Source organism: Anguilla anguilla, chromosome 10, assembly GCF_013347855.1.
Source record: "Anguilla anguilla isolate fAngAng1 chromosome 10, fAngAng1.pri, whole genome shotgun sequence".
Taxonomy (NCBI): Eukaryota; Metazoa; Chordata; class Actinopteri; order Anguilliformes; family Anguillidae; genus Anguilla; species Anguilla anguilla.
Window position 1 is genome coordinate 36,224,324 of NC_049210.1, and position 15,489 is coordinate 36,239,812.

Here is a 15,489-nt window from a genome sequence, read left to right on the forward strand (position 1 = left end):
TTAAAAAAGATTCTCTGGTATTTTATATCTCACTTTAAGAACGATGAATAAGCACAGCAAGTGTCGTAAAAGAAATAAAAAACACAGCGGGCCTCATTCACAAAACATGAGTACAGTCAAATTTGATCGTAAACTGCATCTAAGAAGGTTTTCAGGAACATTTTGACATTTGTTATCTGTAAACATTTTTTCTTCTCTGTATTTGTTCGTGGCTCTTTCTTTATGCTAATCACATAAAGAGGATAGCACGTAAAATCTACGAGCAGTAAGCATTCATCATCTCATACACCTGGGACACAAAAACAAAGGTCTGCAGATGAAAGTCATGAATCCCATATTGTTTTTTTTTGTAAGAACATTTTTTAAGTACAAAAGTAAGCATAATTTAAGATTTTGTGAATGTTTTTTTCAGACATTTACATATGTGAACAGCTTTTTTCCAAATTTTAGGAAATAACATTTTCAAATTTAGTGTCACGATTTTAATAGTTAAAGCAGAAAAAACATTGCTTTTGTTTTCTTTTTTGAGTTCATTTTATTATTTTCCGTCACTTCTGAACCCTTTAATGTCTTGAGTGCTACACCAGATATGTGACATCAGAGCTTTAGTTTTCCCAGCCCACTTGAGCTCGCAGTAAAATGGGTTAATGAATCAACAAAGATGGAAGGGGAGTCTAAAAGGTACTCCATGCCTTAAGCTTGAGCAAGGCAGAACCTTCTGGAACTCTTCTGCCTCTGTAAGGGCAATGATTTCTGCCCACTGCTACATGCCTTTTTCTGGGCATTGACGCTCGGGCTGTCAGTCTACTGCGGGTTTATGGCCAGAGTGTGTAATGTGTGTCATTTTCACCACTTTACCTCAGACGCCGGGCCTTTCTGCTACACAAATGGGTCTCGGCTGAACAGGCCCGCCAGAGCAGTTTGAATGGGCCGTTTAGAGGTGACACCTGTCACTCAATCATTCAGTCACAGCCCAGGGACTTCTGGGCTTTCCAGTTTTTTTTTTCTTCTTTTTCTTTGCCTGACAGTGAAAATGGATTCATTCGAGCCGTAGTACCTCACGCAATAGCATTTGTATATAGTGAAATCTAATTTTCTGGTGTTTTTTTCTCCCCCCCGCACCACTGCTCCAGAGCAGTTTGCGTGACCTTGCAGCAATGTCCTGCTTTTATTTTTCATTTTTTGTAAACGTACTGTACATGGTCCTTCGCTTCTTCTTCTATCTTCCCCAAAAGTAAATGTTTGCACGGTCGACCCATTTTTTTGTTTTTTTTGTTTTTGCCCTCGCTTGATTGATTGGAATCGTGAGCCGGTATTCATTCTGCTTCATTTGCCTCTGCTCGCTGACATTTGGTCAGAAACACACCCTATCAGCAGTGTATCACTGACGCTTGGATGCACTGGGTTCTGCTCCATCAGGGTCTGTATCAGCGGGTGTGGTGTGGTGCTGCCTGTACACAGTCTGTGGGCAGTGAACGAGACAGGAATGGAAATAGGGGTGGGGGGTGGGTGCACTGGAGCACAGGGGCCTTTTTTGGGGGGGGTGGGGGGTGGGGGGGACTGACCATCTGGGCTAAATGACCACCAGTCCCTCATCCGCCCCTCCCCATTGATAAGGTACCACCAGACATTAATTAATGGAAAGCGACAACCATAAGAAGTCAACCTACCTCGGCCTGAAAAAGGCAATTACCTGACACTAATGAGCCAATATGAAGGAGGGGGTGGGGATGAAATGGTGGGGGGAGGGGAGGGAGGGGGATGTGGTGGGAGCTCCAGAAAAAAAAAAAAAAAAACTAATGCCCAGCAACACGGACTGATTAATTGGCAGCTTCAAACAGGTTAAATAAACATTCTTTTTAGAAAAACCATCTCAATCAGACCTGCGATTACACGCTCTGCTTATAGCCAATCATCCAGTGTTTTGAGAGCATGGTAATCACCCGATGTGAATGCAGCGTGTTGCGGCTTGGGAATTTCTCTGGGAAGATCAAGCTCTGTTTTCTCAATGAGGAGATAATTGGGACCGCGTTGGAGGATGGTGGTGCTTCACCACAGAACCAACCAGCCCAGTTTTTACAAGTACACTCTGTCCGTATAACCTTAGTGCAATCAATACCCACTCTCTATCATAAAGCAAGAGAACCAGCTCTGCATATTAATTACACACAAACACACGCACGCAGACACACACACAAACATGCACGCATGCACACACATGCACACACACGCACATACAAACACACACACACACATATGCACACACACTTACACACACACACACGCACACGTGCATACACAAACACACACATACATACACACACACACACACACACACACTTCCATACTCCAACCTGTCCACACAGATCACACACATAAATACACATGCAGAAAAAGTATAATCACTTAGACAAAACCAGCACAGACTTACACACACACACACACACACACACAGAAATACTGACAAATTCAATATAAAGGCAGTGAGTAGGAGGTTATGAGGAAGGTGTTGAAAAATAGGAGCAGTGCACAGGAGATGAAATATTGAACTTGTACTTTAGACCTGAAGAATGTTAGAAGCTAATAAAGAAACACCCACAGTGCCGGTCACAATCTTCTGTTTCCTCAAAGCAATATACAGCATGAGTCCCAAATATCAGGCAGTATAAATGACCTGCTAGCCACTGTTTTACATTAAAATATTTGTTTAGACCAGGAGGTGCTCTAAAATATCCAAACCAGAGTTGGCAGCTCTTAACTGATATTTGACTTAGTTTCTATGGGCAGATGGCGTTGACATATTCTCAGACAAGTGGAGCACATTAAAAGGGACTCATGTGCCTGTCTGTACAGTGTTTTGCGTGATGCGAACAGTCGACCGTCCTGTGGACTGTTCACGGTATTCCTTGACGTAAATACTTGAAGTCTGCCTGAAGTCAAAGAATTTCAGTTGCTGCTCTGAACATGTCCGATCACTGCTATGAATTTCTCCTGACTCAGGCCAGTGCCCAAACTACAAGGGGGTACAATCAAGAGCAGAACAGCAGTGGGAATATTGAGTGCTTTTCTCCCCAACTGCCAGTTCACTCTAAACCGCAACACGCTTTGGTTTCCAGCACCTTTTTTCAGAAGTGCCGCTCTTTAGTTTTCCAGGTGTTCCGACACGGCTAAAGTGTTCGGCCCGCTGTGTCGACCATCTTTTTGGCAGTTACCACTGGCAGGAGACAAATTAAGCGCCGTTTCTGCACAGGAAAACTGCCAAAGTAACTACAGAAGGCATCAGCCCTGCTTTACAAAGTAGCAAGAATGCGAATGTGTGCAGTTACTAAGCACCAAAAGAGCAGCATAATTAACATGCAAGCACATAATGATGAGAACAGGCCATTCAACCCATCTAGGCTCACCAGTTACAGACAAACTAGAGTATCTAGTGCTTTCCATTTGCCTACATAGTAGAAAGTGTCTTGCACTGCATCAAACCTGGACAGGAAAACCCCTAGGGTCTCTGCTTCTACTACATGACCTACATAACATCATGATTGTAATAATTATATTTATATTATGTACATTTATCGGCTCTGGCAGCATTTCGCCTCTGAATGTTCAATTCAGCACCTTTTAGAAATACATCATGTTGATTGTACTCAAGCTTTTCTGTGGCCGTTTTCTTAGTCACGCGATCCTCGAAATCGTCGGTGACATAGCAGCTGGGCGGAGTTTTCACTCGATTCAAACCAGGCCATCTCTGATGCAGCGGCGACAAGCGGTGATGTCACGCCCTTCCACGTCTCCCATCATGCGGCCGGGAGAGTACCAGGAGTCCGTTAACGAGCTCACCCACTGTCTCCTCTGTGGATGTGCCTTTACCGAACAGGCCAATCCCAAACACTGTGTGGGAGTGTGAGGAGAACGCTAACCAGTCTGAAGTGTGTGCAAGAGGCCCTCTCCTAGTTTTAGCGAGCTGAAGTGTTAACACAACTCTGTGAGGACACTTTGAGGTCATGTTTGACTCAGCCATGCCATGAGTACTTCATCCCTGTAGAGTTTTGGGGAATGCCATTTCAAAATTCTAATTCACTGTTCTAGAACTCCCTTGCTTTCAATTACTCGTAGTGATTGTTACATCAGCACTAGAATGTTCCGTTGAGGACATTCTAATCACATATTTGTGATCTTACTCGTTAAAGTGTTAAATGACTGCTTCAGAGCCTGAAGGCCTTAGAGTTCCAAGGTAATTAGAAATGAGAGAGCGTGAGTGCTCTTGACCTTTAATTTTGACACAGAAGGTCAAAAAAAAAAGCTACTCCCTTTTCCGTTGTTGCGCCAAAATGTAGGACTGGTTTTAATCAGATGAGAAGAGTGCCTCTCGGATTGAAATAAACTGCAAATTTAAACACACTTTTAGAAACTGACCCGTTGAACCGTGGTGTGCGGTGCTGTGCTTTGTACATAAAATTATAGCACCAGTCAGCCACTCTTCAGAACTGTGCTTCGCTCGTATCGTCATGGCAATAGCAGCCATCCCACAGACGAAGGGAGAAAATAGCTGGGGTGATGCAGTAGAAACTCACCTCGGCCGTCCGTACAGTCTGGAAGTGCAGAGAGGGCTCGACTCTGGAATTTGGAATGGATTTCTACATATCAGTCAGGCACACATTGGAGTTCTCATTGTTGCTGCCTGGTTGCTATTTACCCTTTGCTAGGCTCGGCCTCCCTCAGCAGGAGTGCATGTTTCGAAGTTTTCCATCTGTTTTGTCACCCCTCTTGCAGGTTCAAGTTTCACTGGCCTTCGTCTAATTAAGTTGAGCAGATTCTTTTTGCTTAATTTGGTGTTTTCTTCTTGCTGAAGGTAATGTGTAATTATGTAATTACATTCTCTCAGAGAAAATTGTTTGATTACAGGTATAATTTAAACCACAAACTGGTCATCCACCAGATTTTTTCTCATCAAGAGAGAAATTTAACGATTGTTTATTATGCTTGTCACATTCATTTGGTGCAAAACGGCAATTGATATAATAAAATATTATTTGCATGCGGTAAAGGAAATTCAGTCCTTTACTGTAGAAAAAACATTGATGCGCTGCAGTTGAATTATAATACAGGTAGATTTTAACATTCATAACGGAATATTTGGTGTTTCAAACCTAGGGCTTTTCTCAAATGTCTTGAATTGTGATTCCTCTGTGAACCACTTTTGTATTGTTTTTATGTTACACAAATGGGATCATGAAAGATACCCTCATTAGCATAAAGTAGCTTGCGCTTTCAGCCCTTGTGAATTTGTAATGACATGCAAGCGGACAGGCCGAGCTGTTCTGGTGCCCAGGCTGTTTGCTGTGGATGGATTTTTTGGGCTATAAGAAAAGTGCAATCTACAGCGGTATTGAAATAAAAAGCCAGTGGATGCCAGTGCTTGAATGTCTTGAAATGACCTTTTAAAGTCTAAAGGGTATTTATGGTTCGCAGCCATCTCTGTTGTTTACCCCCATAAGACTGGCTCGCCATCAATTATGAGCATTAACAGGCTGAAATGCTCCATGTTAATGCTGCTTTTTCGTTTCATTCGCCAAACACTGTGTGTTTTTGGTCAATTTAATGCAGAGATGAGCCGAGTCTGCCCGCTGCTGTTTCGATAACCCGTTGGCACTAAAACCGAATTGCAGCTGTCTAAACACCATTAGCCATCGCTCACTGGACAGCGTACATCCTGTGCCAAATCTAAAGTGAACGCAGGTGCTTGAACGGTTCACACCTATCAACCGCACGTGTAAGACAATGGCCGACATAGCAGGTGTTTTTTTTATATCACAGCTGTGAATGAGAACGCTGGTGTGAGCCCTTCATTTGTCAAAATGGGCCGCAATAATTACATAAACGTTCAGACTGAATAGGCTGTAGTCTTACACCATAATGCCCACCGCAATACACTTTTGTTCCTGCAAGGGCTATATTTAATCTAACTGCTATTTGCTTTGTCTTTACCTTTGAAAAGAGAGTTAGGCAGTTCCTGGACTGAATTATTATTATTATTATTTGACATATATTCATTACCCAAAGTTGGAAACCTTACATATTGCAGGTAGGGTGCCTAATATTTTCAGAGCCAAGAGCGTGTGCATGGCTTGTACAATTTTATAACCATTGTGACATTTCGAATAATGTTTTGGGATTAATTAAAAAGTTATGGCTTGTCACTGGCTGAAATTTTTTGTTAGAATGTTTGGTAGACTGACATCCAGCTTTAAAGAGAATGTAGGAAAATAATCTTGAGAATAATTCCTTACATTTATATAATTATTGGTCTTGAAACTCAAAGTGCGTTTTTACAGTAATGAGGGGGAATCTCACCTCAGCCACCAATGTGTTGCACAGCAGCCATTTTGTGCCAGAACGCTCAGCACACATCAGATGAGGTGGAGAGCGAGAAAATCTGTGTGATTCTTTTGCCAGGTAAACTGGGGGATTATTAGGTGCCAGGTTGCGAAAGCCATGTTGGGAATTTGGCCAGGACACCGCCTACTCTTTGCAATCATGGGATCTTTAATGACCACAGTGAGTCAGGACCTCAGTTTAACATCTCATCCAAAACACAGTGTCTCTTATAGCACTCCCCATCACTCACCTCTAAGGGCCTGTACTGGCACTCCAACAGGTCTTCCAGCAGAAACTTTGTTTTGCCAGGAGGCTACCCATTCAAGTACAAACCTAGCACACACCGGTATCAACCATTCAGCAGGAGCAGGGTACATGGTGGAATGGCTGCAGGTTGTACAAATTGTTTGGGACACTGACGCCAAGTGTCATGAATAAGGTCAACCTTAAAAGTTGTTACTTGAATCTGATGTTACTTAAATGTATGTTGTGGCAATAAATAATTCACACTGCATGGATGTACTTTTAAACTCTAGTAAAAGCTTTACAAAGGAGAAAACACTGTTAGCTTTAAAGAATTAAGACCTTTGAGCGCCACCGTGCTTGAGCTTAAGAGAGAATGCCACTCTGGGTTAGCAACCCAGCGAACATTTTGCAGTGAAAAGTTGGTGAAATGCTTTCTAGGCATTCAGGTGAAAACCTGGCTACATTTGGTTGAATAGTGAAAGTTTTCTAGCCAGCTAGTTCATAGCAAGGCTATATCCGGGTAAAACCTGAGATATATTCATTCATGTAAAAAGATCTCTCAAGCCTGGATTTCCACCCCTCTAAGACGTCTAGATTCCGGCTTTTGCTCACTGGGAAGTGCTCTACACCCTGTTCCGTAGAGACTTCGGAGATAGAAAACGGGTAGCGAGGCTGCAGCCACACAAATCCTTAATTATTAATCACCCTAAACTGTCATCACGCTGCCCCAGTGCCCAGCCTGTTTAGATAGATCATGGCTGCTGATTAACTTAAAGGACTTGACACTTTTTTGACAGGCAAGTCCCCCCCCCCCCCCCCGCCACATTCTCTGTGTCTTAATATCGCTAATTTGCAATGCGCCTGGAATACAGCACCTCTTCAATAATTCATGCGACGAGGGAATTAGTCGACGAACATCTTTATTTTCCCGATGTACGCGGGGACGCCGTGGGAGAGACTAAGATACGCGGGTCCGCTCGGCATTTTAAGCTACAAAGGGACGATCTCCGAGCGATATCTAAAAGATGGGATCAAAGAATAATACGCCTTTGCGTGGTGTCTCACACCAGCTCACCCTATTCATCATCGCCTCTTCGCAGGTCAGGTTTGTAATTTCGAAACCACGCACAGGGGAACCGACGAGGCCTGGTTTGACACTCGCCTTTTTTTGTCTTTCTCCGCAGTCTTCGGTGAAAGGGGAGAACATCACCGTGTTCGGATGTTTGAACCACGGAATGCCGCTGTCCTTGTCCGACAACTCCACCATCAAATGCGAATCTGGTAGGATATTCTCGAGTCTCCGATCTACCCCATGTTTTTTCTGACTGTGTAGTGATACCCTTTTTCTTTCCAGATGTTTCCACCAATCATGGTTTAATATGCTAGCTAAAAATGGTCAAAGTGAAATTTTAGTTCAGTTTCCACCCTAGCGTCGACAATGAGAACAGAATAAATAGGCATGAATAAGTAGAACTGCATGTGACATCAAAAACCATTACTGTACCCAGTAGGGGAACTGTGGATTACGAATCCAGAGGGAATTTGGAGCGGGGTAATTCATTATGTTCTCTGAAGGGTTGTGTAAAAAAATGGAAAATTTGTAGCTCACACCATTGTAAAAATACATCATTTTCTCTGCTGATTAGTGGGCCTCAGGTGGTGAAAATGGCGGTTGTTATGAAACTGTGGCGAGTAGTATCGTGTTATACCATAGTATGACCATTGGTATCATTACCACCAAAGCTGTGCTTATTGACCGTAATTGCGGTAGTTAGTTTGCTGTTCTCTCGATGTTTCGTTATATATTTATCACATCTCATCCTTGAAAAGTGAACATAATTGGAAAATGGAGGTATTTTGTCCAGAACAGACAAATAATCGCAAAAAAATGCCCCCTTCTCTGCTTGGCTCCAGGCAGCAGAGAGTAATGGAAAGTGAACAATGGAAACCGTGATGATCAAATAATGACACGGCTCGCTGGCCCTCCCCCGCCCCCCCACCCCACCCCACCCCACCTGTGTTCTCCTTTGTCCTGCCCTGCCTTGACTGTGTCCACCGTTTGTGCAGAGTCCATCGGTGGGTTCATGCTGTCGGTGAACGCCACGTCCAACATCACCAAGCTGAGGATCCCCTACCCGCAAACGGGAACCTGGTACCTGAGCCTGCGGTCTCTGTGTGCCCATGAGCACGGGTAAGAGGATTGGCGGGCGGCGAAGACAACCATGGACATACATATATCATCATGCTGTATTGGGTGGTATTGTTTGTAACCCCCCCCCCCCACCAAAAAAAAAATAATAATAAATAAATAAAATAAAATCCTAAAGAAAATTTCCTGTTTGTTAACCCTCCAAAATTGAAACGAGATCTATGTCTTTGAAGACAACGTCATTTCATGGTCTTTCCCGAGCACCTCTATATAGCGATTGCTGAACTTGTCAAACCCTGTTTAAGAAGAAATTAAAATTATTTTACTTTTAATTGTTAGTGTAAGCAGTTGACTGATATTTATTAAATTTAGGCCATAATGTGTAATAATGCACGGGATGTCAGTTTACATAAATAAAGGCATCCTCAAGCTAAACAAGCCAGTCCATATATAATTATTCTCAATTTTGTAGGAGCTCCGGTTCGCCCTCTAAATATAAAATCTTCCTCAATTTTCTCTCTCCTGCAAAAAAAGAAACCTGGAAAAAAAACCTGCCTTTGTTGGCATTTGTTGGACTGATGATAAGATCTAAACAAACAGCCTTTTGATTCATAATTATCGTTCAGAACCGAACAGCTGCCGAGGCAGAATTCTCACAGTACTTACGAAAAAAGGCATCTGATTTTTTTTATATACGCATTATGCTTCCTTCAAAAGCAGCTGCGGAGCTATGAATAAATAAATATTATAGCTGCCCGCTCCCCAAAACGTCCTTGTTTTCCCCCTGCTAATGCATTTGGAAGTATGGCAGGCTGCATTTCATTTGCATGGAAGGATCTCTGCCATTGAAAAGTAGGGAAACAACCATAACATTTCATGCAAGAGCACAGTTCAACCAATGACTTTCAGTTTTTAATCCTTTGGGCAGTGTATGTTCGATACCTGTCAACTTGTCATCATATATTTACCAAACAGTACCTGTGATATTTGAGTTTTTAAGTGTTCCCATGAAAGGCTTGGGTTTTAGCATTTTTATTAGCTTGAAAGTTAACATATGTCTGATATTTAGTGGTCCTGTGAAATTTATAGATTCCTTCGATAGCTCACCTATAGGTAGGTGCCATTTTGGATCACTGCACCAGTTTCTATCATTAATGGCACTTTGCCCTTCTCGTGCAGGTTCGAGATGTGCACCAATGTTACGGCGGAGGTGTACCTGCGCTCCTACCTCACGCCCTGTATCAATGACTGCGGGACGTACGGACAGTGCAAACTCCTTCGCACCAACAACTATCTGTACGCAGCGTGCGAATGCAAAGCAGGTAAAAGCACAGAAATAACCAAGCATAAAATCCGTGGATGGAACTGTATTACCTAGCTGTAATTCTGAAATGATCAACCCATTGGAAGAGCAGGTTTTTTGGAATTTATTTTAAAAATTATAAGTCAGTGTTCTGTAACTCCATTGCTTCCACACGTGATTGTTACATCAGCTTTAGAATGTTCAGTTGAGCACATTCTAATCACATCACATATGTGTGATCTTACACCTTACAGGGTTAAAAAAACTCACTCGCAGGCTGTGCCACAATGTGTCACAGTTCATTATCACTATAATCTTTCAAATGGTTCACAGCTCTAAAGCAGGCCACGGCCATGTTTGGGTATCTTATTTCTGTTTTAAAAACACAATATCTTTATCTTACAACTGTGAGAAGAAATACAGAGCTTGATTTATGAAGAAAGGTATCACCGGTAATATTTGCTATCTCATCAGCTTTCGGTTTTGAAATGTTTTACACATTAGAGGTAATGCGGTTTTAATCACTGCAATATTTCACTCTCCCTGCATAATTGTGGAGATAGGATGCCAATCACAGATAATTGGCAGCGTACGATAAATTATTCAATTAAATGTGTGCCTTCATCTCTTGTGTATAAGACATAGCCAATTGTACAATTGCTTTATTAGATACAATGTGATGTCATCAAATATGCTAATTGCCATTTCTCAATTACACCTCAATTATAAAATGCTTAAGACTGACTTTTCTCTTTCGTTGAATACAGCCCGTCAATTGCATTGTCATTAGCTTGTACAAATGTAGCCCCTTTATGATTTTTTTACCCGCAACATCTGTTCTCAATAGCTTATTTTTGAAAGCCATCCGTGTTTTGTCCCCCTCCCCAAACAGCATTGCTTCTCCTGTGGGTTGATCTGAATAGTACAATTGATCATCTGTTTTTGACACTGAGTTAATCACCAGTGGTGATTTATATCCAGGAGTCGGTGGGCCACGCTACGGGGGTGGGGGTAGGGGTGGGGGATGGGGGGGGGGGGGGGGAGTACACTCATTAAGTCAACGGTAATCAAAGGTTTTTTAACAGAGGGAAAATGCAGGTGTATTAGAAGCTCGGCTGAGTTTCCCGTGTTGTTTACAACACAGCGGGCTCGCGGGATCCAATCTATATTTATGAAGCCGCCGTCGCGCAAACAGGGAGCGCGGGAACGGCGTGCGCGCGCGGCTAACCCACCCCCTCCGTCTTCCCTCCTCCCCTCTCCCCCCGCCGCCCCCCGGCAGGCTGGGACGGCTGGGGCTGCACCGATAACGCCGAGGCCTACTCCTACGGCTTCCAGCTGCTCTCCACCCTGCTCCTCTGCCTCAGCAACCTGATGTTCGTCCCGCCCGTGGCCATCGCCGTACGCAGCCACTACCTCCTGGAGGCCTCCGTCTACATCTTCACCATGTTCTTCTCCACCGTAAGCGTGCCCGCCGCTAAAAAAAAAAGGGGGGGGGCATCGCCCTCTGGGATTTCCTTTGTGCTGACACCCTGCAGTGGTGCGGGACCTGGTTATGGACCCGCTGGGACGGTGGGGGGGGCGGGGGTTGGAGGGAGGCTGGATAGAGTGAGCGTTACCTGGCTGGTAAACAGAGCTGCGGTGTGCCTATGGCTGCAGGTTTCGACTCATATGTCAGGGCATCCCTCGGAGAGAGGAATGTAATACATGTATAAATTCCCTTTATTAGCATGGTTTCCCTTTGGATTCTGCCCTCGCGTGTTTGCAGTCGAGTCACGGTGGCGCTGCTCGGGGTCGTCACCCGGATAATGGAGCGCGATTCATTTTTCCCGAAGCCCTCGCCCCCCTCGTGTCTGAGCACATCTCCGAATCCCGGACGCGCGAGAGAAGCCGAATCGCGACGCGTTTCCCCGCGCGTGGCGGCCCCGGCCTTCGGTCGGCAATTCCGCGGGAGTCGTAAACCCCTTTGTGTTCCGCAACAAAGGAAGGCGGCCCGGAGAATGGGGCCATTCATCGCCCCGAATGGCCCCCCGCTGTCCCTCACTGTCTCGGACATCTTCTTGATGAGATGCTTTGTTGGCACCGCTCCGCCCGAGACACCGTGACCCAACCCCTCCGCACGCCAGTCATTGAGTTACGGGTAGAAGAGAAGACTTCTCTGACTGCCAAATGTTGTAGTTTGTGAGGAAATTATGTAAAGCATGTAAGTCCATACAGTACATGAGTGAGGTGAATGCGATGCGGAGGTTAGGTGTTGGTCGCGATTATGCTGAAGCGAGAAGAGTCTGAAAACCCCTAAAAAGCTTTTAAACTGTAGCGTAAGCCCTTGTGAATGAGCACAGATTTCATTTATCGCACGGCGTGCCGGGGTCTTTCTTCACGGAAATATTTCTGCGAGGCGTTTTCCCCTGCAGTTCCGTGTGACTGGATAGAACACATTTTTCTTTATTTCTGCTCTGTCTTTTTCTAAATGACTTCAGCTTTAAACAATCACTGGATCATCTAAAAACCAGAAGCAGCCGCTGACGTTACGCCGCGGTGATTTATCTCTGTCTTTTGAGTCACTCTATTTCAGGGGTGCGCAACCTTGGTCGTGGTCTGCTGGCTTTTTGTTTTAACTTTCAGCACCTAGCTCTGACCCGGGAAACCAGAGGAGGTCAGCTAACCGTGTAATCGCCTGATAAATTTCTGCTAAAAGCAGTATACCCCACAGACCTCGATGTCCAGGAGCTAACTGATGATATACTGCTAAAAGCAGTAGACTCCACTGGCCTCTATGACCAAGAGCTAACTGATGGAGTTCTGCTAAAAGCAGTAGACTCCACTGGCCTCTATGACCAGGAGCTAACTGATTAAGTTCTGCTAAAAGCAGTAGACTCCACTGGCCTCTATGAACCAGGAGTTAAATGATGAAGTTTTTCTAAAAGCAGCAGACCACCCCAAGCCTTCGGGAAGAAGTATTTGGATCCCTGTGCTTGGTCCTCACTGCACACATAACTGCACTGCGGTTCCCCCTAATTTTGGCTTCTCTTCCCCTTCCTCCCCAGTTCTACCATGCCTGCGACCAGCCTGGGATTGTGGTCTTTTGCATCATGGAGTACGACGTCCTGCAGTTCTGCGACTTCCTGGGGTCCCTCATGTCCGTGTGGGTCACTGTCATCGCCATGGCCAGGCTCAAGTCCATCATCAAACAGGTACGCCCCCGCCTCTTTCACAGGGCTGTTTTGGAAAAGGGTTCGATTTTTTGGGGCTGCCAGGTGGCGTGCCCAGCTGGGGTGCTGTGATGCACCCCTCAATCTGAAATCGAGCCTAGATCTTGTTAGTGAAGCACTGGCAGATGGTGTGCAATCAGGCCTACGGTCGCTCAGGGAGGGAGGATTTCAGTTGGCAGGAAATCCCTCACCTTGGGGCTCAACAGCGACTCCTGTGGCCAGTCTGCCTAATTGCATCAGTTCTGCAGCCTTCTGTTACAGTAGCCACATAGCTCAATTTCATTAAAGCAGGTCTGCAGAGAAGAGACAAGCAAAAAATACGATGAAATTGGGAATTAACAGTTTTTTAAAGATCTGTTTTTTTGTGTGAAAAAGACACAGTGACATTTTTACGGAAGGACACTCCGTTTCGCCAGTTAGAGGGGCAGCGCCTCCAAGGACGTCCCCAACCGGTTGCACAAAATTAAAATAATTCAGTACAGCTTATTTTTGAAAACCTGAGCCCTGGGCTAGTTGAAAGACAACTAATTAAAATTCAAAGTAAACACTAAGAAGATTCCGATCGTAGCGCCGCCGCCGCCGCGTGAAAAGAGTCGCGCGGGCGGAACGCGTCCTTTCTATTTAAAGGTTAAACTATTCACATCCTTTATTCATACCGCTTGGCTTTGTCCTCACCCCTATCTTACTTTATCATTTTCTTCCATATTCTAATGGCCAGTGGGTCTGTTTGAATAACTTGTGTTTTTTTTTTTTTTTTTTTGAAATAATGGTCACAGCCCGAGGTTCACGCCATTATCTTTTAATGTTCACATAACAACGACAACAACAACAAAACAACAACAACAACAATAATAATAATAATAATAATAAAAACAACAACAACAACAATAATAATAATAATAATAATACTGCTTTTAATAAAATATGTTGTATATTGACTTGGAATGCGAAAACTACAAAACTTCATCCAATTTTGCTGTAGCCTTGAAAAAGCACTTTTTTGTTGTTGTTTTTTGTTATTTTTTTATGAACTCCAGGATTATTTGTTATTTGGTTTTTTTTGCTGAAATGTGTGCGTCGTGCAGTTTTGACCCCCTGGAGTCGCGGAGTTTGTTTTCGCTGCTTTTATTATGGACTCCCCGCGGTCAGCAGTAAAGCGCGGCGCGGCGTTTTGGGAGCGCTCGGTCCGCGGGCCGGCCGGCGTCTGCCCTGCGGGCGGGAGCAGCGTCGGAGCGGGGCTCTGTTCCCGTTCCGCTCCGGGGGCGGCGTTTCTGCTGAGGGCTGCGGTACGGCGGACAGCCGCGGGGGCTAATCAAATCACACGCACTGGCGCTGAGGGCACCGCGGAGACGGATCCAGCAGGCACCTGCTGGCGCACGAGCCTGCTGCGCTCTGCCGCGGAGGAACCTGGGTCTCCCCGCTGACTGAGCAGCCCCCCATCCCCACCCACACACACACACACACACACACACACACACACATATTTAAACTATATGGGTGGTAACAGTGTTCCCTGTTTGTGCCAGGTGCTGTACCTGCTGGGGGCCATGTCGCTGTCCATGGCTTTGCAGCTGGATAGACACGGGCTGTGGAACCTTCTAGGCCCCAGCCTGTTCGCCCTGGGCATCATGGCAGTTGCTTGGGTAAGGATGCCAGCTTTTTTGGAATGTTTATTTTTTTTTCAAAGTTCTAAGGCAGTCTCTGCTACTCTACACTTTCAGTTGCCAGTAGTGTGTGTTAAATCACCATTAGAATGTTCAGTTAAGGTAATTCTAATCACGTATTTGTGATCTCACACTTTGAAGGGTTAAACCGTATATAACACTGTGACCAAATTAAATTAAAAAAATTCCACTGCGATGCATAAAGATTTATATTAAATGTAAATTCATGTGAGATGAATTCAGTCCCATAAGCTGAAAGGTTCAGTTTCCTTGCATTTGAGCTCAAAAGTGGAAAATGTCAACAACTGAACAGCTGTGTGCAAACATAAAATGATATGTCAAATTAATATGGTTGATGAATTCAGTTATCTTGGATGACATAAATAGCCCAACAAACTTTCCAATGCAGCACCCCCTAGGCACTTTGTTTAAGAGATAAAAGCTTAGCCTGTTTATGTATGTAGATAGGCCTTTGGCCTTTGCCAAAGACTGTGCTTGGCGCTACACAATAAAAATAGATGTTATAAATAAATAATAAATGGA

At 44.5% G+C, this 15,489-nt stretch overlaps 1 protein-coding gene across 1 annotated transcript in view; it reads left to right on the forward strand.

The window, feature by feature from the left end:
* Window positions 1-15,489, forward strand: part of tmem8b (transmembrane protein 8B) — a 115,064-nt gene that overhangs the window by 92,778 nt on the left and 6,797 nt on the right. The window contains exons 7-12 of the mRNA XM_035378905.1: window positions 7,806-7,902; window positions 8,689-8,812; window positions 9,950-10,092; window positions 11,353-11,531; window positions 13,118-13,264; window positions 14,809-14,925. Of these exons, the coding sequence (XP_035234796.1) occupies window positions 7,806-7,902; window positions 8,689-8,812; window positions 9,950-10,092; window positions 11,353-11,531; window positions 13,118-13,264; window positions 14,809-14,925 (807 nt within the window). The remainder of the gene's footprint in view (window positions 1-7,805; window positions 7,903-8,688; window positions 8,813-9,949; window positions 10,093-11,352; window positions 11,532-13,117; window positions 13,265-14,808; window positions 14,926-15,489) is intronic.